Source organism: Corvus hawaiiensis, chromosome 2 (genome assembly GCF_020740725.1).
Source record: "Corvus hawaiiensis isolate bCorHaw1 chromosome 2, bCorHaw1.pri.cur, whole genome shotgun sequence".
Taxonomy (NCBI): domain Eukaryota; kingdom Metazoa; phylum Chordata; class Aves; order Passeriformes; family Corvidae; genus Corvus; species Corvus hawaiiensis.
This window is the reverse complement of record NC_063214.1, coordinates 28,348,025-28,373,349: the sequence shown is the minus strand read 5'-3', so window position 1 is coordinate 28,373,349 and position 25,325 is coordinate 28,348,025. Positions and strand designations below refer to the sequence as shown.

Below are 25,325 nucleotides of genomic sequence, written 5' to 3'. Positions count from 1 at the left end.
TTGCTTGCTTATTTGTTTCACAGAATTGCAACAAAAAGGTTTTTTATCTTAGTTTCTGGGGGAAAAAAGTTGTTGGGTGTTTAGAATGAAAATAAATTGTGGTTTTTCTCTTTTGGTGTGTAGAGAGTTGCTAACAGCTGAAACTAAAGAAAGTTTCTTCACAGTGGGGTGGTGTTAATTTCAAAGATGTCTCTTTCCATCCTTTGCATTTCTTGGAAACTGAGGGAAAACATTTCAGACTGTTTTTAAGTTCCTGAAAGATTCCCCCAACTCCCCCTTCTTTACACTCCTATGTTCTTAAGGCTTATGGGCTTCATTGTTATTGATGGTGTAAGCTGAGGAACTTACTGAAAGCCCAGGGAAGATAACTCCCAGCTTTCAGGAGAGTATTGTGCATATTCTGAATCTGATCTGAAGATGAAAAACCTTCATAGATATCTTGCAACAGATTACACTCTCTGTGCAAACATAATCTTAATGGATCCTAATGTACCAACCTCATAACTCATTACCCAATATAAGATAGAAGAAACTTGGATACCTGGAGGATAAACTTGTGCTGAGGTCTGTGGGTGCTTGTCCTGTGGTCCCACAGTAGCCCCTGACAAGTTCTTACTTTCTGTGGTGAGCTTTTCACTTACCCTGGGGAAGTTTTCTGTGCCAAAGGGCTGTAGTTGTTGGGGCAGCTCATTGAACTTTGGTGGATGTTCTGTAATATCTGAATCTTTGATTCTGTAAATGCCTTTAAAGCAAAGTGTGCACAACCTGCATTGGTTCCAAGGTTATATGGTGGTGAGCAAATGAAAGACAAAAAGCCCAACAGTAGTACTGTGCTCAGTAGCAGCTGTGTATTTCTTTCATGTGCAAAGAGAACTTACTTCATCACTTGTTGGCAAGGAATAGAACAGTTCAGTTGATTGAGGCCAGTTCTTAATCTCACTGAGAAATTTTATATCTTGTCATTTCAGAGTTGACAACTGAAGTTGTTTGCAGGTGACATTATGTGGGGATCATTGAGGTGTCCAGGAAAGTTTTCAGAGTTGCAGTTTGAATTGGCTGCCTTCAAGTTGTGCTTTTTGCCTGGGGATATACTTTATATTCAATAAACTTTGCTTTTGCTCCCCCACAGTGCTTTTGTGTTGGCTTGAGTTCAGATTCAACTCAATGCATGTCAGACATTACCATTTTTGTGAGTATACGTACTTGAACAGGCTGTTGTTTATGCCATGCTCCTACACACATAACAAGCTTGACAAATTAATTTACTCTTCCAAAGGTGTATCTTTTAGAGCAGCAGAAAGTTTTGGTCTTTGGATGTTTTAGATATTTTGCAGCTTTCCTATCTTCCTATTACCACATCTCTCTTCTTTCTCTGGATTTTAGTTTTTATGGCAAAGGTCTCCAGTGTAACTGATTAAAAAGTAGTCCTGTTGTCTTTCCTGCTACTAGTTGCCTAAATCATAGCAGTAAATATTCCCTGTCATGCCTGCATTAGTGATGTAGAATAAACTGGAGATGTCTCTTTAATAAAAAGACAACTGACTTCATGCTGCTTTTATTTCTCTTCCCTTCCCCAAGACTAGTCTTTTTTTATTCAGAGCAGGATTTTCTAGACTCATGACATTAATCTTTTCTGTCAGAATCTTTATGCTTAGAATGTCTTTCTTCTGTTTCTCTGTCTGTTTTCTGTTGCAGTTGCCCCACACTCTTACAAGGTGAATTCCTTCACGCAAATGAAACTAGCTTTCCTACATGGCAAAGGTTTACCCATGCGATTAATTTCTCTTGTGTCCTCTGGCTCATACTCAGGCTGCCCATGGAGGTGTCCTGGCAAATAAGGTGAGGGGCAAGCTCAAGACTCTGGTTCTTCACAAGATTAATTCCCTTGTCCTAAGCAGTTCTCACCTTGGGGATGGGGGGGTCTGCATCCCACTGTCCACCACTGGCCTGTTGACCTGCCTCTTGGTGTTTTTGTCCAGATTTATAAATAGAGGATAAATCCTGAGCCATGACAAACTTTTGGCTAAGCTAAACGTTAATATCTGTGGCCTTAATTCTGAATTTCAGAAAACAGGTTTTAGTTCAAACATAGAATACATATTTGCAACACAGGGCCACGAGATCTTTTAATTTCCTCAAATGACTCTTTAGTATATAGGGTAGTTTGTTTCTTTGTTTTCAATGACTGTGTCCAGCAGCATGAAATAAATCAAATTAAGAAGGGGAAGCAGGATATTGGAAAAACAGTCTTTTCTGCTAGAAGGCTTTACTGTATGCAGGGAGATCATACGTTTCTGCTGTCCTTGTGTAACGTGACAGACTTACTGTGTTGTTTCTGTGTGTACTAATACCCACCTTAAATGTGTGATCTGCAGGAGAGCATAACTGCCTATACTGTGGTGCTGTAAGATGGGCACAGCAGAGGCTTGACTTTGCTTGCAGATAGTGGTATATAGGGCATATGGTGTTTGAAATACAGGATAGTTGAAATTAGGTTCAGCCCTGTGTTAGTTGTCCCCCTCCCCACCTCAATATGAAATTTTGGGTATATGGTGTATGTAAGGAAGAGTAGCCCTGTTATCTTGTTGGAATTTTAATCAAAATACTGAAAGGATGTATTTTGTTGGAAAAAAAAAATTTATTTACTTTGGATTTTGGAGGATATTTGTTTGAGTCACTTGAAGGCAAAAGGTTGTAGGGATTCTTTATCTTGTGAACTGGAAAGGGTTAGCATTGTGACAATACTCACTCAGTAGCTCCCCAAGTTAATTCTGTACTTAATGTTTAAAGTATAGGGGAGGTGTCTGAAAATGGTTAATACTGCTGATACAATCTTTAAATAGATGATGTCTGGAACATGTTCACTTCTAGGAATTGGTTTTATTCACTTGATTTCTGGTGTATCTGGTTAAAGGCTCCTACCTACATATCTTTCATGCAGCGTGTAATTTTTTCCCCATCCCCAGCGGTATAGAAATGTTCAATGGTGCCAAGATTTGCGTACATACTTTTTTAAAATCTGATCCTCCCCCAACTCAGTGGAGTGGAAAAATAAACCTTCTTATTAATTTGTTTGATAGTCTCTGCTTGTATCAGTTCAGCTTTCTTAATTTGGTTGTGGTGTGTTTTACTTCTTGCTGTTGGTTGTGGATGAGAATTTTAATAACAATGTTTTTCTTACTGCTTCCCCCCCCCCGCCCTTTTCTGTCTCTTTTTTTGCGCTGCAGATGTCTTTAAACCTCTGCCATCACTGCTGCATAATGGTATTATATTCAAACATTATTTCACAGCTTGCTTTGCAGTGATGAAATGACCTTATGAAGTGCAAGGCAATAGTGGGGGAGGGAATAGACCTGCTGTCATTAGGCTGAATCAGGACACTCTGGGTAATATGTTTACTTCTGTGTTTTTGGGTCCCTCAGGGTCCTTACCTAAAATCAGAATGATCTCATGTTCTTTTAGCAGACAGCTCCAATTCAGCTATAAATGTATTCAGGCTAAGAGAGTTAGTGTGATAATAGTATGCTGCTGAGGGGTTAGAACAGCACTGAAAGTGAAGGAGTTAGACTGATATCTCTGTATTTGCACATAACATTCTGTTAATAAAGAGCATTCCAAGCCAATCTTAGGTAAAATGCTTCATGTTGCCCTACTGTTGTGAAAAATAAAGGCAGATAGAAGTTTAGCTGTGTGAGTTAAAACAAACACAACAGTAGACAAACATGCATCTTCATTTGTAGAGAGATAAGTGGTTAAAGCTGCCTGTTCTGTTCAAACTGCAAGTGTACAAAAGTGTACCCTAACTCATTGCTGTGTTACTTTTTGTGCTCGCTGCTTCATTTAGGATTTCTATGGATATGTTTTGAGAACTTGGAAGGTACTTGCTTCCACAGATGTGGAACTCGCAACACAATTTATGCATACATGCACCTTCCAGACTCATTGTCCAAAAGGTTTCCAGTTTTTCTGGAGAACAGCTGTTTGAATCCTAGCATCTAAAGTAGCTGATGGGCCTGATATATAAACCTAGTTTTAGCTTGAATTTCCTAAAAGTTATTGCTTTATGTGCTAATAGCATTAAAAAAACCCAAAACTTTGTTTCTTTCAAGAGCTAAGAAGGATTGTAAGTAAAAACGTATTTTTCAATAGATTCTCATGCACTTGGCACTTTATTGACTGTTCCTTATTAGAGACATGACTGTATAGAGATAGTGTAGGTAAATTAACTTACAGGAAATTTTGTATAGACCTGTGGGTGCTCTTTCTTCAGACTCACTAGAAAGAGGACAGACTCGGAGTAATACAGCTTGGTGGCAAGATCTGCACCTTAAGGTAAAAATGCATGGGCTTCATGCATATCATAAGTTGCTCTGGCTTACCAAATTACCTTGCATCAGCAGAAAAATAGTGGCTGTCCTCAGGCGTTTCAGGTGAACACGAAGTTGTGTTGTTTAGCTCAGGCTCACTGGGGCAGAGGTAGCTTGTGTTATCTTGTATTTGCTAAGACGTATACAAATAGCTGACAAAGCTGATCTGATGCTTATCTGGTGGCTTGATCATGTGTCTGGCTCTTTATTTTTTTTTTTTTTTTTTAAGTGGTAGTAGGTTCCTTGGGCATGTCAACATCCAGCTGAGTGACACTCAACCACAGTAACTAGGTTTGAATTGCCTGCTCTCTGATTCTATGCCAGCTGATGCACAGTAGGCAGAGGGGATGTCAGCAGCAGTATCTGAAACTTCCTGTCTCTTAGCAAAAGAGAGGATGTGGGAAGTGCACTCTGAAAGGAGAGATCTGTAGTGTTGAGGTCTTGTTAAGTGAGGTCAAACTTACAGTTCACTTGGCCTGCCTTTTGTTAGAGTTAGGTTCAGCTGGGAGTGGAAAGCTCAGGCTGATTTCTGGCTTCCTGCAGAATGTTTCAGCACAGCAGAATTTGTATTCTACATGTGATGACTGTGTATTGACTGGTTAAATAGACCTCTTGAATTGTGTATTTGCTTTCTGTCCCATCTCATAATTGTGTGGAATTACAATTGCATAAGCAGAACATAGCACAGGAAGGAAGTCAATCTCTTGTGCAAGCACAAAAATACAGCACTCACGCTTCACTTTTGGGGTCCTACATTGAAGCCTGATGAGATCAAGGAGAGCTTTTTTGGAGGCAGATGTTCTAACAGGCTTCAAGCAGGCTAGGAGCAGCATTAGAGGAAGTCTGCTCAGTCAGAACTGGGTTTTGTTGGGGACTGCTGTGGTTGTTTAGCTGCTGCATTTGCCTTTATTGATACTGACTGCTACCAAGCAGCAATGTTTTAAGTGCTGTAACCTTAGCTTGTAGGCAGCTTGTGAACTACACTGTGATATTCAGGCTGCCTTTGCATTAGTGGCTGGCACTGACCTTTCCTAGCCCCGAGCATTCGTTTGTATCAGTTGAAAGGTTGGCCATCCTGAAGATTCGCTTTTGGGCTTCTTGTTTCATTTCAGTGATGTGGGGGAGGGGCTTGTTTGTCTTGTTGGTAATTACAGTTTAGGATTGGCTTGTTTCTAAAGCATAAGCAGATTGAGTCAGGGTTGGCATAGGAAACTGCTTGCCCTCCAGGATTATAATTCTATCCCTTATCTCTTGCAAGCGTGGCTGAGACAACCACAAAGCTGAGTCATGCCAGCAACCACCAGGACGAAGAAATAGCAAAGATCAGTGCTGCAGCCACAGAATGCCACTGGGGTGCTCGGTGGCTTTGAAATAGGTGGTGGCATTTGAGCCTCTTAGTGCATTTTTGGGGACTGCAAAATGGAGCAGGGTATCTCTTGTGTTCCTGTTCAATATGTATGGAGGGAAAAACAGTTTGAAGAACTGCTTGGGAGTCTACCTGGTCCCTTAGACTGTGGACACTACCAGTATTATAAATGTTAAAAGCAGAATTCTGAAACTAGCCGCAATTAAGAAGAAAACTGTTATGGTTTTACTGTCCTTGCTTCTCTTTTGTACAATAGAGACACATGTTAATGAAAATTATGCTAACTTTGTCTTTCCCCAATATTTCTTGTAGAATTAGTAAAATACTGAAGGCAAAACTAAAGAGATGGGACCTTTTGTTGTTAATTTATCAATTTGCACAGGGAAATGGTGGTAGTTGTGTATACTTGAAAATCAGCTCTGGACTTGTTCCTGAAGGCAACCTACCTACCAAATCATTTGCTGCTATAATTACTTGGTTTCTGAGAGCGAGAAACAAAGGCTGATGCAAGCTTGGGAAGGATTTAAGATGTAATAAAGCTTAGAATGCTAGAAAGGTTCTTCATAATACTGTTCTTAACCTGATCTCTCTGTCTCTCTTAGCAGTGAAGGAGACTGTCTCTGACAATGATATCTATGGGAGGCTTTTTATAAACAGAGTTTTCCACATCACTGCAGACAAGATGTTTGAAATCCTTTTTACCAATTCTCACTTCATGCAGAGGTTTCTTAATTCCAGGAGTATAGTAGGTAATAAACTCTTCTTTCTGTGTATGTTATAAGCTACCCTGAAAATTTTTACCTCTGAGAATTGCTAAATAGGGCTAAGTTGAATTTTAAGTTTCTCCTTTGCTTTAAAAGAATTTTTAAGCTTTAAAGTTTCACTACGAGAAAAGATATTTAAAGCTAGACTGTTGTTTCCCTAGATATGTACATTTTGGAGTAAAAGCCTCATTTCAGTGCACCACAGACCTGCACCTTAATGCCTGAATTTTGAGTAGGTTATTAAGTTGATGCATTCTGTGGGGTATTTCTGATTACATTGTGTCCCAGAAATAGTGAAAATTGTACGGCTGGCACACAGGCAAAAATCATTGCATCCTCCTAAACGGTACTCACAGGCTTTAATTTTCTGGATGAGTAAATTTTATTCACTGAGACAGTAAGAACAGAAAATTAAGTTAAAAAGGGTAATATTTATTCAGTGTCAGCTTGGAAGGCAAAGTGGCAAAAGCTTTTGATAATGCTAAGTGAATCTATTCAACTTCAAGCAAATGGGAAATGACATATTTTCATTTAATTGCTTCTTCTTTTCTCCACCCTCAAATCTCTTTCAGTAGATTCAGGTTCAGCTATTCAGAGCTTCACCTTTGTTCATTAGCACACTACAGTTTTCCCTTTCCTGGAAAAACCTCACAACTATTTGGAATCAGTTTTCTGTCTTTCCCCCTATTGCTGTTCTCAAACTCTTAAGACACAATAGGGCAGAGATAATGCCCTTTAGGTAATTTTTATGTGAGATTTTGCATCACTTCTCATCTAGATGCTGTATCAACCCCTTGGAATAGAGACTCCAATGGCAATCAGTTGAGGACTTTGACGTACACTGTCACGATTAACAATCCACTCTGTGGGAAGTTCACAACTGCAACTGAAAAGCAGGTACTGTGTGCATGTGTGTGTCTGTCTGGTGCCCTTTAAGGCAAGGGAGAGGTCAGCTCTGTGGTCTGAGTTCTGACTGGGATTAAAGTTCAGTGAACTGAATGTGACTCTGCAGTTTAAACAGAGCACCTCTAAGGGTGGCTTGCTGTCTCTCTCACCATTACTGAGCCAATGCTTATTAAATGAGAGAGGTTTTCTACCTTTACAGATGGCTGTAAACTCCATAAAACTTGCAGGGAAAAGTATTATTATCTCTTAGGAATTGGGGGGTGAAAAGGTGCAATTAAAGGCTTTCAGTATCCACTTCTGGGCTCCCCAGTATGAGATGTGAAGAGCCTGACAAAGGGCCACTAAGATGATGAAGGGACTGGAGCATCTCATCTGAGAAATGGCTGATAGCTGGGAATGTTTAGCCCTGGAAAAGAGAAGGCTCAGGGGCATCTTAAAATTTATAGAAGTATCTGAAGGGAGGGTGCAAAAAATTGAGTCAGGCCTTCACCATCAAAGGCCACACATTTCAGTGGTGCCCAGCAATGGGACCAGAGGTGATGGGCACAAACTGCAACACAGATAATTCCTTCTGAACATCAGGAAACACTTCTTCACTGTGAGGGTGACTGAGCAGCAGAGCAGGTTGTCCATAGAGATTGTGGCATCTCCTTCCTTGGAGATATTGGAAAGCCCCCTGGGCATGGGCAGATAGTCCTGCCTTAGTTCTTGGAAAAGACGAGCACCAGAGGTGCCTTCCAATCTCAACCCTTTTTGTTATTCTGCTTTGGGAAAGGTCTCAAAGAAGAGCTGTGGTCATGAGGCAGTGGCCAGCCTTACATCTGGTACTTGAAGTGGCAGTGGGGAAGTACTGCTGCTGCCAGTGTTGGCTCTAGCAGGAGGCATCTTCTCTTTTCCCACCCCACCTATGGTTAACATTCTTACCTGGTTTCTATAGTGATTCTTCAGGCTTTCTCTCTCCTTGAGTTCACTTGGAGTTGGTTAATCCAGCCTAAGGAACTCAGGCTGAAAGGGGGTGGAGGGAATTTATGTACCATGAATATACCTTCTTATTTTTATTTTCTTTTATGATAGATCCTGCATAAGCAGAGTCAGAAAGGTCAGTCTTACCAGGTGGATGCTGAGGTCCTGACACATGACGTCCCTTACCATGATTATTTCTACACTGTGAACAGATACTGTATCAGTCGCACATCCAGTCACAAGTGCCGGTTACGGTGAGCCTGGGTGGTCCACGGGAGGAGGGCAGAAGCCAAGGCAGGGATGTTCTGATGATTAGTAAAAGATCTGCCAGCAGCATAGGAAACGTTGGGTTCTCTTCTGGAAAATAAGCTTGGTCACATGTATGCTGTGCTTGGATCTCATTAATGCAGTGAGAAACTGACTGAGATGGTGACTCTGAGGTACAGAACTCATCTCCAATACCAATTTGGGTCCTGACCAGCCTCGTGTTTTCAAGTGCAGCTGTGTGAGTGGGATAAATTGGAAAAAATTGAGATGTTTTATTACAAGGTTTCCCAGACATCCTTGCTAAAGGCCTGCAGAGGAGAATGGTTTCACAGGAATGTGCGGGGGAGATAGAATGTACTTAATTTTGCAAGGAGGTGCTCAAGTGAACTCTGCCTAGATATGGAAGTTCCTCTCCCATTTGTTGAAAACATTGGAAGTGGTGCTGTCTTTAGTGAGAGTTTTTATCTCAAACTTAATCAGTACTCAGGAAAGGTTAGCAAGCCTGGATTCTATTCTGGTTTATCTCAGGCTATAAAACTACTGCAAACTCTACTGGGAGGAGAAGGGAAGAAAGGTCCTTGAAAGACTGCTTTGGATTTTTTTGGAGTGAATCACTGTTATTCTTTGAGACCTAGACTTGTTTATTCTGAGATGCACGACAACCCTAGGGTAAAGAGTAAAAACCTAGGTATTAACATCATGTATAGAACAGAAGGTACATGGTGATGTCACAGCTGGCCTTACTAAACTGTGCTTAAAGTGGCTCAGAAACTCCATTTGAAAGGAGTTACTGTGTTAGACTGGAAACACAGTGGGCTTACATTGATTTGGAAGCTTACTTAAAAAGTTGAAGAAAGTATATTCTAGGATAGTCAGTGTTCTTGACTGAAATCACAGGCTATGCTTTTGTCCTTTATAAAGGACAAAATCCTTTTTAATATCCTTATATCCTTAAAATCCTTTATAATAATCCTTTGGGATTCACTCAGCTGTTAGAAGCATTCCTCTGAAGGATTCTAGTCAATTCATTTTTTTTCTGGAAGCGTTATTGATTAGCTTGACCTGAGGAATGCAAGGTAGGACTGTCATTTTCCCCTCTGTCATGCTCACAGAAAGACAGATTTTAATTTCTCAGAGTAGGGTGTGAGCACTTGATGTACGAGTGGTGATAAAGAATTTCACCTTCTGCACCTTGTAGTGCCCATGTAATATATCATGTGTACATATACAAAGTAAAAATCAGGGGTTTATTATCTGGAAGCCTGAATCCTATTTTAAATGTGTGTTAAAATGAGAATGCATCAGAGGGTAGAAATCGTCTTCTAGTCTGAGTCTGAAGGAAACATTTCAAAATGTTTCCCATAATTTGGACATTCAGATTTTGAGGCTTTAGCTGGAGATGTTGTCTTTGCTACTGTCTCTTGCCTTTCTTCAGTGAAAGTGCTGCCCAGCTGGAGAGCAATGGCAGTTCCAGTTGGTATTTCAGATTTTAGACATAAGCTGGAGGCTTGCTTCTGATAAGAGATTTCTGCTATCACGGTGCCGCCTAGAAGAGCACTCTTTCATTATTGCATTCTGTTTGCTAGGGTTTCTGCAGAAGTGAAGTACAAAAAACAGCCTTGGGGTCTTGTCAAGTCTGTAATCGAGAAGAATACTTGGGGAGGAATACAGGAAAACTTCAAACAACTTGGTGAGACATTTTCTTCTTTGTGCTGGAGTAAGGAGGCTACTTTTGCTATGTATGTTTTTGTGGCTGTCAAACCTGGCTCCTTGAAGAAAGGCTTGGAAAAAAGGCAACGCCTAAGCAGTCTTGAAAGACAGAACTTCCTGTCATCAATGTATCTGCCAGTTGCAGGGTATGGAAGAAACCTTTTGGCTAACAAGGGGCTTTTGTATACCTGGTCATAATTGCTTTCAGAAGGAAACACGAGGAGCAGCAGGAAAGCATGTATTATGCATGTGCTTATCTCTAAGAATTTCCTTGATTGTGCATTTGAGAAGAGAAGCAGTGGCACTTGGCAGGCTCCATGAGTGTCTGTTCACAGCCTGGCCAGCCACGGCTGCAGGCTCTCAGTCTGACACAATTCCTAGTCTCAGTCTAACAGTGTCTTGCAGTGCTCTTCCAACTGCTGTCTGGCATAGCATTGAACAATCCTGCCTGGGCTGAGTGTGCACCACCTCTGCTGAGTGTTGCAAGTGCCTCTAGCAAATAGAACTGGGGTGGAGGTCAGGGTGTACTTTGCCAATTAGCTGCTTTAAGTTCATGTACTGGAAGGTGTGCTTGTTCCTCTCGCTGCCATCCTGCATATCTCACAATTTGTCTTCAGTGTTAAGCTGTTCAGCTTTCCAGATTTCTTCAGTAACCTTATTCTTTCCACTGCAGAATCAGATCTCCTAATGGAGGAATATGCAATTAATCAGTCCATAGAAGACTCTGGGAAATTACTTGCTCTGAGACGGAGGCGACGCACTTTACACCGGGGTTTGGCAGAATCACTTCCCAAACGTTCTTCCCAACATTCCTCTGGTGACATGGGAGTAGAGTCCCAGGGCAGCTTAATAGGTAGGAATTTTTCATACCAAGTGCTTTCCAAAAGGTGTGTTCAAGAAAGCATAACTCTTAAAATAGTGCAAGAGTAGCATGTGTATATATTACTGTTGTCTTGATGTAATTGGTGTGACAGCAAATGCTTTAATAAGTTCAGGCTTCTTCAAGCTTGCATCAAGTAGATTTGGAGTATGCATGGTTACTTCCTATCATGAGTATCTAATGAAATCAAGCCTAATATCACCTTCAGTTTTAAGACAAAAATCAATCAAAATCTAAAATGCTGTTCTGTATCTGCAAAGGATTGAAAATGAGTTTGGATCAGGAAAAAAAAATTAACCTGATTCTTGTAACATTTCTGAAAAATTGCTTTTTTTCTTCAAATAACTGCACACACAGGTCACAAGTTGATTAAACTTTGCCACTTGCCTCTTGGCCCTGTCATCTCAGTTTTGGTTATTTATTTTTAATGTTAAGAAGTCTGTTTCCCATATGCTTCTGTAATTTCTGGGTCACTTAAGCATTTCTTGCAGTTCCCCTGCCCTTAGGCACGACAGACTTGGGCACTGGGGAGTGGTGGATTCCATGACAAAAATTGAATTGTAAACAATGAAGTAGGAGCAAGTGCACTTCCCTTAAGGGGGAGACAACACTGAGTACACCTTTGAGAGAATATTTGGATCAGCAGTGTGTGTGAAGGACTCTTTACCTATCTGAAATTGCTTCCTAATTACTTAATTTTGCTACTGCTGCTCCCCCTTTTCAGATGAGCGTGTCTCTCAGGGTACACTACAACTTTTATGTATGTCCTTTGTCCAGGGCAGGATGTGCAAAACTGGAATTATTTTTGAAGATCAGCCTGCCCACGGTGATAGGTGCTCAGTTTGGAGAGAACATGCACACTGTCCCTCAGTAGTGTCTGATCCCTGTTGCCTGATGAATAGCAGATGGCCTCTGGAAAGGCTGTTTCCAGGACAATAGATAAACCAAGCCAGTAAGGATGGGACCAGTTACAGGAAAATGTGACTGACACTGGTTGTCAGAAAGATGAATGTGAGCAGGAGAACAAGCAGCAGAGAGCCACTTTGCAGCCTGTTTCTGCTGTGTGTGACTAGCAGCACATGTGCTGGATGCACGTTAGGAATGGATGGACTGCAACCCTCTCAGGCTATTCAGCTTTACTGTGACCATGCCCCAGCACTCTGTTCTCCCCAGCACAGTGGGATAGGGGGAATTCTGATGGAAGAGCCTGACTGTTCAGCCAGCTTCTCAGAGATGACTGCAAAAATGCCTTGGTGAATGGTGGAGGTGGTCATGTGCACCGACATGACCTGTTATTTTTTTCCATCAGAAGTTGTTGAGCAGTTCTGTGTGAAGTGCTGGGCACTGACATATATCTATCTGCACGCATCCTTTAGGAATGTTCTTCAGTACTTTTTAACCTCCTTCTCTTCCATGCCCTATAGGAAGGAAAAGAGATGCAGTAAGTAGGACCACCACCATCATTGTAGTAATGAGTGTCTTGTAAGTACTCACTTGCATTAAAATGTTGCTTGACTTAAGCTCATCTTGACCTTTATCTGTATTTGTTCCTCATTTGCATGTTAACATTGCATGTAGCATGATAAATCTTAACCTAATTTGAGTGGAACATGTGGGTATAAAAGGGGAATGGATTGACTTGGAAATTACAGGCAGAATGAAAATGCTGACTTGCCAAACTAGTTACCTTGCACGTTTTTCTTAGGTCTGATCCTATTAACAAAATAAAGTCTAGAATTTACAGATTCCTAATTTTAAAAGTTCCAAGAAGAGATACTGTTGTTATTTCTATTTGCTATTACCCAGCTTAATGGTAACTGCTAAGAGTTGTTCAGATAGATACTAATTTCCAGTATAGTGCTGCCCCACACCTTTTTTCTCCCAGGATTCTGGGAGGATTCTGTTTCCTTAGCTGTCTTTAGCCATGATCTTGTGTTTGTAGCATTGCAAATGAAATTATTACAAAACCTGGGGGTTTTTTCTCTTCTCTCTACAGTTTGCTGCTCTTGGTCTTGCTGAATATAACACTGTTCCTCAAACTGTCAAAGATAGAGCATGCAGCTCAGTCCCTCTATCACGTCCAGCTTCAGGAAGAAAGCTCTTTGAAGTAAGTTGAATTCACAATCTTTGCTTGCTTTCTTCTTCAGCTTATGTGAAAATATGATCTAAGGAAATAAATTATAAATAATGAAATTCAGTGGCAAGTTTTCAGAAGTGGCTGGGGCTTGCTGTGGTCTATGCTGAAATCCAGTGACATGTCTGACTGCATCTTGCAGTAATAAATTTCTCCTTTGACAAGCTTTTTTGGGAGAAATGTTAACCTTAGTTTGCATTTATCAGCCTGCTGTGACTCATCTTCTGTGAATATCATAGTGCTGATCACAGAACCAAAGTATTCATCCTGTGTGAACCAGCATGTTCTCAAATGGAATGTTAAAGGTTCATTTAGCTTTTTAGCTTCTTTCTGTGAGTCTCCTGCTAAATCTCTTCTCCTTCAAAAACTTCCATGTTATGTGCCTTTTGTACTCAGACACAGAAAGATGGTACTTCCTCTTGAATACAGTATCAACAAATAAGTTAAAAACCATATCCTGATGCTGAGACTGGAAGAGGTGTAGGGACCTTCCATAGTGACCATCTCAGAACTGGTTAGAGCAACTTTCTTCATAAGAAGGATCTTGCTCCCTGAAGTGTGAGCCTTATATCGTAAATGTAATGTCAGCACACTTTTTTTCTTGGTGGCTGTTGTCTACAAAGATCTGAGGTACTAGCTTCAAGAAAACAGGCATTGAAATTCAACTGCAGGCAGCTTTTTATGTGGCTTTTGTAAGAGGGTGCTTTTAGCAATGGCAGAGCAATGGTGGCAGAGAACTGTTGCTTTTATAAAGGCATGGAGGTGCTTGTTTCATGTTTCTGATGTAATCTCCATCTTTTTCAGCATATCCCCAGAAATGGTGTCAAAAGAGGAGATCCCTCAATATGATAAGGAACAGGTTAAACATGTGAAGGGAGTTTTAAGAGACTCAATTGAAATGCTTGAGCAGGTAGGTCTGACACTCTTTCCTGGTGATGTTCTTGTTTCTCAACAACTCAAATTTTCTCCCTTGTGTTATCATAGCTTTTGTTTGATGTGGTCTGATGCTAGATAAAGTTTTCTTGATCGGTTTTGCCCTAGGCAGTGCTTATGTTTCTGATGTTTTGGGTTGGTTTGGTTTTGAATTTGTTTCTTGGAGGGTTTTTTTTGTTTGTTTGGGGTTTTTTGTTTGGGTTTTGTTTGGTTGGGTTTTTTTGGGTTTTTTGTTGTTGTTGGGCTTTTTTTGTTTTTTTTGGGGGGGACGTTTGTTGGGTTTTTTTTTTTTTTGTTTGGTTTAGTTTTTTTGGGTTTGTGGTTTTTGTTTGTTTGTTGGGTTTTTTTTGTTTGGTTTGTGATTTTTTACTTAACTAAGATGTAAGTGTGCATGTCAATTTTCTTCAACTTGTCAAGTGCTTAAGAGATGTGTTGATGCAGTTCTGAATCATGACAAAGCAAAGACTGGAGTATTTCAAAACAGATTCCCTTTCCTAAGAAGACTCATACTAAGATGTTTTTTTTCCCATCTTATTTTGGGGTTTCTTCATTCATTTTTATCCTGGCTTTTGCTCCCTGCTACTCTTCTAGATATTGGCAAGAGCTTCACTTAGCATTGATATCAAGGGGCCACCTAATCTCTAGTGAAAAATAAATAAATTCTGCAGACTCATATTTTTCTGAGAGGCTCCATAGAAGTTAATCCTCTGTCACGGTAACTTAAAATTTCAGGCTCCTGTATACTACAGACACACACAAAAAAAGTTGTTGAATACTGTTGTGTCTCTGATCCTGAAGTCCATGACCGTTAAATCCCTAAAATCCCTAGGCTGAAATTTCAACTCAGTAACTGAAGGACAGTAAATTGATGCTTTAGTTTTTACTTACCACTCATGAATGTTCTGATTTTAACTTCTTTTATTAAATCTAAATGCAATGGAATAAATTATTAGTTTAGGAAAGCTGAAGGGGGAGTTCACATGTACCTTTCTCCAGCATTTGCTCTTTCTTCTTCCATACACTAAAGGAGGTTAGAAAAAGAAGCCATTTTTTATACTTCTTGTTTAGAGGTGTCTCTGCACACACAGCTGCTATTCATCTATTAATTAACCACTTTGATCACAACTTGAAAAAGCCTGAGTGCTGGAAACTTCACTTTAGAGAGAAGGTTTTCTGGTTTCCATGCCCTTTTAACTTTTTCTGCTTACTATCCAAACAATTCCTAATTCTGAAGTGTTAAGTGCTTTTTGAACACACAGTGTAAAAAAGAAAAGTGAGAATTTAGCCACCTTTTTCATCCAGAATAACACTTTTTGTCTGGAAGTCCTGACACATCTTAGTGCTTGCTACCTTGTGTTTTCTGAGGGTTGTCAATAATCTAAACACACTTTGTGCACCAAAATGCACTAGGAGGGCCAGGTGTTAAAAGAAAATTCATGTTCTACTGCCATGTTCCTTGGAGTATTTGCACTGAACATTATCTGTGACTAAAAATGAGTTGGGTGGTTTATCTTTTGTGCTGTTGTCTGGTGAGGTGTTAAGACTTTATCATCCTAGACTGTTAGTATTTATAAACTCTGCAGAGTGTAGCTGTTAGGAGAGCACAGTAAGCCAACTGTTTATGGAAACAGGGAGGAGGAAATCACATGAAATCTTTAAAAGAAAAGGAGGAGGGAGACTATTTTCCTGATAATGCTCACCATACAGGAGACTGACTTAAGTAATTGGTGGGGGGGGGATGATTGTATCTTCACAGCTGAAGATTTCCCTTTCCATGCTCCAAAGAAGCTTTGACCACTTGAACAGGACACAGAGCAGCAAGACTGAGAGTTAATAGCCACACCAGCTTTTTATTCAAGACGTCTGAAGAACACGTGTGTGTGAGGACTTGTGGGGTAGGGATTGTAACTGTCTCCTCTGGACTCTTTACTGTTTAGCTCAAAAGCTGCACAGAATAAAGGTTTGTGGAAGAAGTAAGTCGGGTTCTGCATTGCCACAGCTTGGCAGTCTTGTCTCTCCTGCCAGCCCTCTACCGTGGGGAGGCTCACTTCCAAACAGCGCAGAGCTCTTGCATCCATCCAATGGTGAGTGAGCGAGGGCAGTTGTACTGCTGGTGAACAGATCCGAACACTTTGGAGGGTGAAAAACACCCTCAGCAGAGAACTGGGCTTGTCTCTATGAAATCGCAGCTTTTTATGTCAATGTACAAAATGACCGTCACCGAGGAGTGTTTTGGAGAAAAAACGTTACTGGATTCACAGCTACAGGATCTTCATAGGCTTTTTTTAGCAATGGGGACCTTGTGAAACAAGTCACCATCTTAAGATGAATATGCCTAAGATTAATTAAGAGGAAGAGGTTTGATATCTCTTGCATACTGCAAGCTTTGGCAGGCTGCCTTCTGCCATATGTTTCTAGCTCTCCCAGAGAAATTTCAGCCCTCGGTGTTTTCCCTCCATCAAGGGCTGTGCTTCAGTGTGGTGTGCCCACTGATGATGAAACACCTTTTCATGTGCTTCAAGCGTTTTCTAAGCAGGTTGAGGGAAAGAAGATGAATATAGAAAAAAAAATCCAAGAAAATGGAAGGGCCCCCTTCCTCGAGGCTGGGGTGCGGTTGGAGGGCAGCCCTGACTGGGGCGGTGCTCAGCCCGTCAGGCAGCGGTGCAAACAGGGGGTGTGGCGTCGGGAAGCGGGGCGCAGGGTCGAGTTCAAGGTGTACGGTGGGAGACTTTTCCCGGCCGCGTGTCCAGCCCCGGGTAGCGGGAGCCCCGCGGCGCCGCCCCCCGCGCCCGCCACCTGTTGCGCTGTCCCTTTAAGACAGGTGCCCCCGCGTGACGGCGGCCCCGCCCCCCGCGCGCCCATTGGCGCGCGCCGCCGTCAGGTGGACGGTCCGGGCGGGGGCGCCGCCCCCCGCACACCTCGGGGCGCGCGCGGCCAATGGCGGGCGGGCGCCGCGGCGGGGGCGGGGCCGCGGGGCGGGGGCGGCGGCGCGCGCGGGGCACCTGAGGCGGCGCCGGCGGCGGGAGCCGCTCCCGGCCCCGCGGGAGGGACGGGGCGGGCGGCGGCGATGGAGGAGCCGCTCTGCTGCTGCGAATACGTGGACCGGCGCGGCCAGCGCAACCACCTGGCGGCGTGCTGCTGCGACTGCGAGGAGCTGGACGACGGCTGCGACAGGTACCGGTGCTGCGACCTCCGCCACCCTGGGGGTCGCCCGACTGCGGGACATCCTCCCGGCGGCGGCGTCCCCATGGGGCTGCCGCTCTGAGGGCGGGGGAGCCGCGTCCCGCTTCCCGAGAAACTTGTTGGGAGAGAGGGCAAGGGGAGGCGGCGGGAGCGGGGCGGGCAGGGGCAGGGCGGCGGGAGGGCGGCTGCCCCGGTGCCAGCCGGCGCTGTGCTCCCCCCGCTCACAGGTGGCTGACGTGCAAATCCCTGCCCCCGGGAGCGCTGGAGAGGATCGCCGACACCATCGCGGACCGGCTGCGGGTCCCGTGGTTCTCGGGGGCCGTGAAGATCAACGTGAGCCTCGTGCCGCCGCTCGTCCTGCTGCCCGTCTTCCTCCACGTTGCCGCCCTGCACTTCCTGCTGGGGCTCATAATCCTGACGTCCCTGCCCGTCGTGGTGCTGTGGTATTACTACCTCACCCACCGGAGGAAGGAGCGGACTCTCTTCTTCTTGAGCCTGGGGCTCTTCTCCTTGGGATATATGTACTATGTGTTTCTCCGGGAGGTGGTTCCCCGGGGCCACGTGGAATATTCCCAAGTGGTCGCTCTCACGTGCGGGTTAATTCTTATGCTTGCAGCCTTGTCTCGAGCCAAGAAGGACCCTGGCTATCTTCCCATCCCAGCAGGCAATGAGGAGCCATCGCACCAGGGTTTGGCCAGCAAGAGTGTTAGAGGGAGCTCCAGCGGGCTCCATGGTATCTCAGGTGCTGCCAGCAGTCGTGCTGTGAATGGGGAAGCTAAAGGTTATTGCAGGATGGCAGCTGGGCAGCCAGAAGGTGTGAAAAAGGACTGGTGCACTAAATGCCAGCTGGTCAGGCCAGCCCGAGCAGGGCACTGCCGGCTTTGTGGCAGGTGTGTGAGGAGGCTGGACCATCACTGTGTCTGGTAGGTTTTGCACTGCTGAGGCTCCCTGTGTTCTCTCTTTCTCTCTCTCCTAAGTTCCCTACTTTTTTAAGCTAGCTTCTTTTTTTTACAGTCACTGGCAAATAGAGTTGTTTTTGCTGTGTGCAAGACCTTATGACACTCTTTAAATACAAAAAGCTTTGTATTTACCCTTTAAAAGAACAGTTGGAATAATTGTTTATTCTAAGTGGGTTGAGCTGAGAGCTGAAAGCTTCTACAGCATACTTCAGAACTGGCTTGACTTCTCTCCTGTTTTTTCATCAGTTTGCGTTGGTTTTTTTTTTGGTGTGGGTTTTGGATTTGGTTTTTTCTTTTTCTTTATTAGACTTGGTCTGTGGAGCACTAGCAATCCTGCAGTTAAGTTGCTTTAGTGGTCTCCTGAGGCAAGGAAGCCCAAAGCTGCCTTTTGGGTATAATGTGTCTCAGTAAAGGATACTACCCTTGCTAAAAATTTGAGGCAAACAGTCTGCTGCTGTTACCCTACAGATCTATTGTCTTGTATTTGTAACTTTATAAAGTTATTGACCTTCTTTGAATATATTTCAAAGTTCTCAGCCTGTGTTGAATGGAAGCACCATGGAAATCAGGTTCTTTGACAGCTGGGGGAGGGAGAAGAAATAGAAGACAGTTTATTTTCTTATTTTAAGCAAGTAATCTCTTCTTTCCTTTTGGAGGATTAACAGCTGTGTAGGGGAGCACAACCATCAAGCTTTCATCCTTGCACTCTCGTTCTTCATGCTCACCTCTGTGTATGGGATTACCTTGACCCTGCACACCATCTGTAGGGGCCGAACTCCCTTTGTGGCATTGTTCTACTGCCCCGGGGCCTATTCTAACTACAGGTGAGATGTCTGTCTGGGAGAGAGCTGGGGTGGGAGCAGCCTTGCTCAGGCAGCTTAGCTCCTGCTCCTTGTTCTGCTGGCTGTCAAACCTGAATGCAAAGCGCTCCCTAAAAAACCCTGGAAAACAAAGACATGTCTCTGCTTTTGCCAAGGTGGGCAGCCTGAGACTTGGAGAAAGTTGAAGGAGCTGGGATTTGAAGTACTTACTGTGTTATATATAGATGTACTTTTAAATACATTTGCCCTCAGATGCAGGTAACAGTCTGACAGCCTGGAATCCACATGTGCTCTCTCCCTCTTATTCCTCACTATTTATCTAGTGACTGTCCTCCACGTTATCTGCCTAGAACATGCCCTGCCTGGCAGGGAGGCTGGTGGGAGCTGTTGGACACGAGTTCAGAGACCAGCACTACCACAGATGGGCAGAGTACTGCTAGTACATAAGTGACTCTTCCTTCCTCTGCTCCATCTCATGCCCGGTGGAGTATGAGCATCCTGGGGTCCTTAAATAAGGCCGGAGCACCTTTACAACAGGAAGAGTAAAGAGCTAGGTTGTGTGACAGCAATGTGCAAGAGTAGCTCTGGTAGCAGTAAAAACTCTCATTAAGTAAGCCCTGAAGCTTTAATTTTGAGAAAGCTTTTAAGGATTATCTGATGAAAGCAGCAAAGTGAGATCACTGTGGCAGATGTTAGACAGGGATTTGAAAGGATAGTGATTACCAGGGAAAGTCACTTTGTAGCAGCTGCTCCAGTACTAAATGGCTTCCTTCCCATCTTTTTCCCTTCTGCCAGCTCTGCTCTGTTGTTCACCTGTGTATGGTACTGTGCCATTGTAACAGCTGGCATGGGATACATCCTCCTTATCCAGCTGTTGAACATCAGCTACAACGTGACTGAGAGGGAAGCTCGGCTGGCTCTGCGGGACAACACCGGGCGCAGACTGCTGGGCGGCTTAGTGATAGACACTGGCCAGTATAACCGGGGACTCCTGTGCAACTGGGGCCACTTCCTGAGCCTGGGGTCTTCTCCTCCACAGCGCTCTGCTGAGGACATTGTGTGACACCCCTCTTTCTGCAGATGTGTCGTAGTTCACTGACTTTGTTTAGCAGGGGAGCCGCCCCTCCCTCCAGGACTCCTTCCTTGCACAACCTTCCCTTGTGGTCGGCATGTAGGCTGCCCATCCCCTCACCGACAACACCAGAGGTTTTCCCAGGTGGAATGGTTCTTCACATGCTGTCAGCCAGCAATAGGATGCAGAAAACAGTAAGCCATATGTGCAGATGGGGAGAGGAGGAGCCTGCTGCCATTTTCCACTGTGGGAAACAGCAAGAAGAGCACAAGGTTTTGAGAACTTGAGTTTTCATTAGATGTGAACACTGGCATCAGGAGTAACCGGCTGCCGGGCTTCAGGGAGTGCACTGGTTCCTGCAAAGGTTAAAGAATCCCTGGCTCGTACCTACGTGTGGCATTTTGGAGATGTCAGAAGAGTGAACTCTGGATACAGATGGACCCTTGCAGAAACCAGGCTCTTTGGCTAAAAGAGACTGTCTAAGCAGTCACTGAGCAGCGTTCTCCTCTCTGGTGCATTTATTTATTTATTTTTACTTTCTTATTCCATCCAGCTGTGTACATGCTTCTATTAAGTGCCTTTGTGAGCTATATTCCTGTAGGGCTTTGTAGATCCCTTCACCTCTTGACCCCTGAAATTGTTATTCCATCCTTGTCTAAATGAGTGAAAAGAGATCCCATTGTTCTTTCTGTAAGCTGGGTCTGTATTGGTTTGAAGGCTTTGCTCATCTCCCTCAAAGTGTTTCTGCTCCGATTATGGGTTGTGACACATGACAGCAGGTAAATACACCAAGTAAGGAAATGTTTTGAAGTAACAGTGAACTCTGAGGGCAAAACAAGAGTGCTGTCCATCTGGTATTACTGTAGCTTTATGGAAATTACCTTCTCCTTCTGTCTGTGGGAGAAGGGAATCTGTGGGAGAGTAGGCAATTCTGCTAGCAGCATGTTTGGTAGGTAGCATCTTGGTTAGTTGTGTTGCTGTCAGCACAGTGATCTTGTCTCAACCCCAGTTGTAGAGCTGCCTGACTGTAGAGCTGTTTTCTCATGCCAAGAAGGCAAGGAACAGATCAGCCTTAGGGTACGGAGGGAGAGGTGGAGGATGTGTTGGAGGTGTCTGATTTTGGGATAGACGACCTGTAGTGGCAGGTGAATGAGCCTGCAAGAATGCGATTTGTTCCTCATCAGCCTGCAACTGTATTATGGCCTGGACTTGAGCTTCAGCCAAAATGACGAGGTTTTGGTGGCAGTGGTTTCTGGATTTCGTGGGTGGGTTTTTTTTGTTGCTTTTTGTTTTAAACCCTTTATGTATGCTGTTGGCCCTGCAGTAATAGGGAGGGTCTGGCTGGAAGAGCTGGGGACCATGGCACAAGAATTACAGGTTGGGCCTAAGGTGAAAAAGCAGAGATCAGAGCTTTGTCGTAGCCATGGTGATTTCAGATGTGTGCATCATGCACAGGTCAGGCCTGCCCCTGACTGCACGGGCGTGGCAGGCAGCTGGGGGATGTTGGGCAAGTGATGCTCATTCATTGTGCTGCTGTGCATTAGCTTTGAAGAATGGATGGATGGTGCATGGTGCTAAACGAAAGCAGGGTCAGGGGTGTCCCTTGAGATCCCTGCCAAATTTGTTGTGAGTGCTCTTCATTACATGTCCCACTTTAAGGTAAAGATTGTGTCCCTCTTTGTACTGTTTGGTTTCCTCGAGTGGCACTTTTTATAACCAGCAGATAACTGAGGAGCAGCTGCACCTGGAATGTGGCTGTTACAGAGTTACTGAATTTCCCTTATTTCCTCTTGCCTCTTTTCATCCTGTGAACAGTTCTCTATAAGGAGGTAAAGGGACAGCTCTCTTGCTTCTTACCCTCTAACCAAGCACCCTAAGAGGTTCTGATCACTTCCTTGATCCTAATGTGAATAAAAAGGCACTTAGCTGGACTGTGCAAAGCATTCCTTTTTGACTCTCTGTTTGGAGCTTGAAGCCTGATCCTAGGAGTTGAAATTGAGACAAAGTTGCTTTCCCTTGATTTGTCTGTAAATGTTTCCAAGGCACATATGTATTTTGTGATGCCTGCTGAGATGAACTGGAGCGTGGCAACCCTGGAGATAAGGATGCTGTGGGCTAGTGGGATCTTCTTAGATCTTACCCTGCTGGCACTGAGGAATATTGAGGCAGAAGGACCTCCTGGGCTAAACAAACTCCTGCAGTGGAGACAGCCAATTTGTTTGTCCCTGTGCGTTGCATGCACAGGAATCAATCATGCACCCATGGGCTGAACGAGTTCTGGGAGCTTTTGCAGGTTTGAGATAAGTGATTTCTCAGAGTCCTGCTACTCCTGGCTGGGAGAAAGCAGAGCAGATCGCAGGGCTGGCAGTGTTGGCCCTGTGGTACTCACTTGCACTCACAGGCAGAGATTGGTTTCTACTTTGCAGCCTGTCAGTGTAGCCTTGTCCCTTGTCTCTCAGTGAGCTCTTAGTGATTGGGAGGTTTCATCTGAACTGCTTACACCGAGACTCTCTCAGGGCTGTTCTCCCAGGCAGCGAGGAATTTGGAGTGCAGCTTAGGAACAAAAGACCTGAGACTAATGTAACCATTTCATACCTTGGTCAGGCATGCTCCAGTATAGCGGGGGTGAAGTGCTGAAGTAAATTTCATTTTTTGCACTGGCTCCAGTGGGAACCAAAACTATTCAGGGCACTAAAGGGTTGCAAGGATGGGATTTTTCTAGGAGGAAAATGCAGTGCTGATTCCTCAGTGAATAGGAAGTTCAGGTTGGCTGTAATCTGCATAGCAGTGGTGACTGTTTCTTTAACAGGATTTGTTTACCTCTTCTTCCTGAAAGGATTTGCTTTGTGAATGCCTTGGGAGATGAGAAACATAAAGTAACAGGATATTTAAAAGGCATCTAAATGGGCGGAAGAGTTTCAATCCCTTCAGATGCATACTTGGGAACTCTCCTTTTAACATCCCTGAGAATAAGCAGGGAACTCTTGGAGGGTAGTGCTCCCTTTGCAGTTATTGCAAGGGCAAACTGTTGTGATCCGGTGTGCTCAGGAACAGTTTCTTTTCTGAGTTATTTCCTGCTGAGCTTGGTACTGACCATACAGGTAGAAAAATGTTAAAATCTAAGAGCGTTAAGAGTCAGTCCTCTGGCTCACTATGTTAGTAGCTGCCTAGATCCATGCTGCCTGGGGGTTGGAGCAGTAGGAGCAGCCAGCATGTGACTTGTGGGTTGTGTGTGGCCTTTAGGCAAGGACCAGTGTCTCACCTGTAAAACTGTATGCCTGGCAGCGCAGAAAACAGTACCCTGCTGGCTTTTGAAAAGTCTTCCCTCTGTATAACAAGAGGACTTAAAGCTGATCAAGAGCAGGGAAGGATTTTGGTAACAGCCAGCCCGGATGTTTTTCCACCCAGACTCAGAAGTTAGTTTGTCTTGCTTTACCCATGACCTTTTAAGAGGCACTTGTTGTTTTACAAATAATGTGGACATCTGCAGACCAGGCAGCTTGTAGGGGACCAGGCTTCTGGTATTGCTGGTGTTGTAATGTTACACCCTCCGTGCCCAAATGCCAACACCCCACTGTTTGGCGTCTGTAGGAACACTGTAGTAGGAACAGTGCACCTTTAGATACACCCTATAAGTGGTGGCTTGGCACTCTTTAACTGTGTCTTCCTTCATTGTGCTTTTTTGTAGGCGAGTCACAGGTCCCCACATCGACTGTTTCTCCATTTAACTTGTCCTCAAATGACAAAAGTCACTGGTGAGCCTGAGCTGGTGCTGCTTGTGACTCCTAATCACATTTCAGCCTTCATGCTATGATGGTGCTTTTTTTCCCCTTCAAAGTAGGTTGCTTTCAAGTGTCTTAATGAAACCATTTGCTGTAAAATTTCTTCTGAAGATAAAATGGATACTGCCTCACTGCCTAATGTCTTAATAATGTGCTTGGTTTTTTCCTCCTATATGAATGTATATTGCCTCATTAGGGCAGGAAGCGTGTGTGATTATGGATGTGTTTTCCTGTATTCCTTTCAGTGAAAAATTCTAGTTACCTAGGATTTTTTTTTTTTTTTTGCCACTACCAGGATGTTCATGCAGCAAAAATCTTTCTGCAGACAGGTGAAGTTCTTTCTGAAATGTGGGAATTCAGCCTCCCAAGGTCTTGTCTTTATGGAACTCCTCTAATGATAATGTGAAGAGTGATGGGCGCTGGAAGAACTGTCTACCTTGGAAAGTTTTTTGGTTGGTTGGGTTTTTTTTAAACCTGAGCTTTAGGAAGAAACTTTGTGAAATATTTGTGAGCCTTTTTGAAGAGACTGATGTGTATATGTTTGTGTCCATTTTGCATCATATTCAGTGTTTACAAATGGGTATCAACTGAATCAAAATAAATTAATGGAAATTATTTGTGGAGTGGCCTGTTGATTTATGCCAACACACGCAGGCAAGCCAAATGACCAAAAGCTGCCACCATCTCATGGCTGGCTGTTCAGCTGTCAGCTGGACTTGGGAATAAGGGACCAACAGTCTAAGGAAAAGTTGGGAAACAGATGTTCTTCCAGTTCTGCAAAAGTTGACCTGTGGGTTTGTTGGTATTGAGATAAAACAGACCTGCTGGCAGTTTCTCAGCATCCTAGAAACTAGGGATATTCCCTCATGGTAGGAATTTGAATGGGGATCTTTCATCCTATCAATCAATCAATCATCGGTCTCTGAGCAGGTTCCTAGCCTGTTTGTCATGTGTCTTGTTTTCCCACTGGCACCTGCCCACATAATACACCCAGAACCCCAAAAGAGAACAATCTGTTACTTTAAACCCTTTTCTAAGCCATATTTGGAAATGACATGGATATTCTCCTTGTAGATAGTGGGAAGAGATGTAGCCTTTAATCCTGTTGGTATCTTGGGACAGCTGCTGAAAGGCAAGATGACTTTTAATGAGTAGAATCACAGGTGCCTTTGATTGTTCCAGATCTCTGCTTTGATTCGCCTGGGTGGTACTTCTGTC

General features: G+C 43.7%; 2 protein-coding genes across 7 annotated transcripts in view; both read left to right on the top strand.

The window, feature by feature from the left end:
* Window positions 1–16,267, top strand: part of GRAMD1C (GRAM domain containing 1C) — a 55,155-nt gene extending 38,888 nt beyond the window's left edge. For 5 of the 6 annotated variants that reach the window (XM_048294866.1, XM_048294862.1, XM_048294861.1 and 2 more), the window contains 9 exons: window positions 6,336–6,482; window positions 7,276–7,394; window positions 8,478–8,620; window positions 10,220–10,323; window positions 11,017–11,196; window positions 12,648–12,705; window positions 13,220–13,330; window positions 14,162–14,267; window positions 16,047–16,267. In XM_048294866.1, the coding sequence (XP_048150823.1) occupies window positions 6,336–6,482; window positions 7,276–7,394; window positions 8,478–8,620; window positions 10,220–10,323; window positions 11,017–11,196; window positions 12,648–12,705; window positions 13,220–13,330; window positions 14,162–14,267; window positions 16,047–16,124 (1,046 nt within the window). In that variant the 3' untranslated portion in view covers window positions 16,125–16,267. The remainder of the gene's footprint in view (window positions 1–6,335; window positions 6,483–7,275; window positions 7,395–8,477; window positions 8,621–10,219; window positions 10,324–11,016; window positions 11,197–12,647; window positions 12,706–13,219; window positions 13,331–14,161; window positions 14,268–16,046) is intronic. The other variant, XM_048294863.1, reaches the window with a different exon arrangement.
* A 1,033-nt stretch (window positions 16,268–17,300) lies between these two features.
* Window positions 17,301–24,722, top strand: ZDHHC23 (zinc finger DHHC-type palmitoyltransferase 23). Its single transcript, XM_048293957.1, has 4 exons — window positions 17,301–17,464; window positions 17,701–18,396; window positions 19,089–19,256; window positions 20,049–24,722. Exons 1-4 carry the CDS (start codon window positions 17,358–17,360, stop codon window positions 20,314–20,316), a joined length of 1,239 nt encoding a protein of 412 aa, XP_048149914.1. The 5' UTR covers window positions 17,301–17,357; the 3' UTR covers window positions 20,317–24,722.
* The last annotated feature ends 603 nt before the right edge of the window (window positions 24,723–25,325 follow it).

Excerpts from the sequence above, each read along its gene's own strand:
- ZDHHC23 (XM_048293957.1), top strand. The coding sequence starts at position 17,358 with ATGGAGGAGCCGCTCTGCTGCTGCGAATACGTGGACCGGCGCGGCCAG. Across the intron at positions 17,465-17,700 it reads CTGGACGACGGCTGCGACAG|GTGGCTGACGTGCAAATCCC; the intron begins GTACCGGTGCTG and ends CCCCGCTCACAG. Across the intron at positions 18,397-19,088 it reads CTGGACCATCACTGTGTCTG|GATTAACAGCTGTGTAGGGG; the intron begins GTAGGTTTTGCA and ends TTCCTTTTGGAG.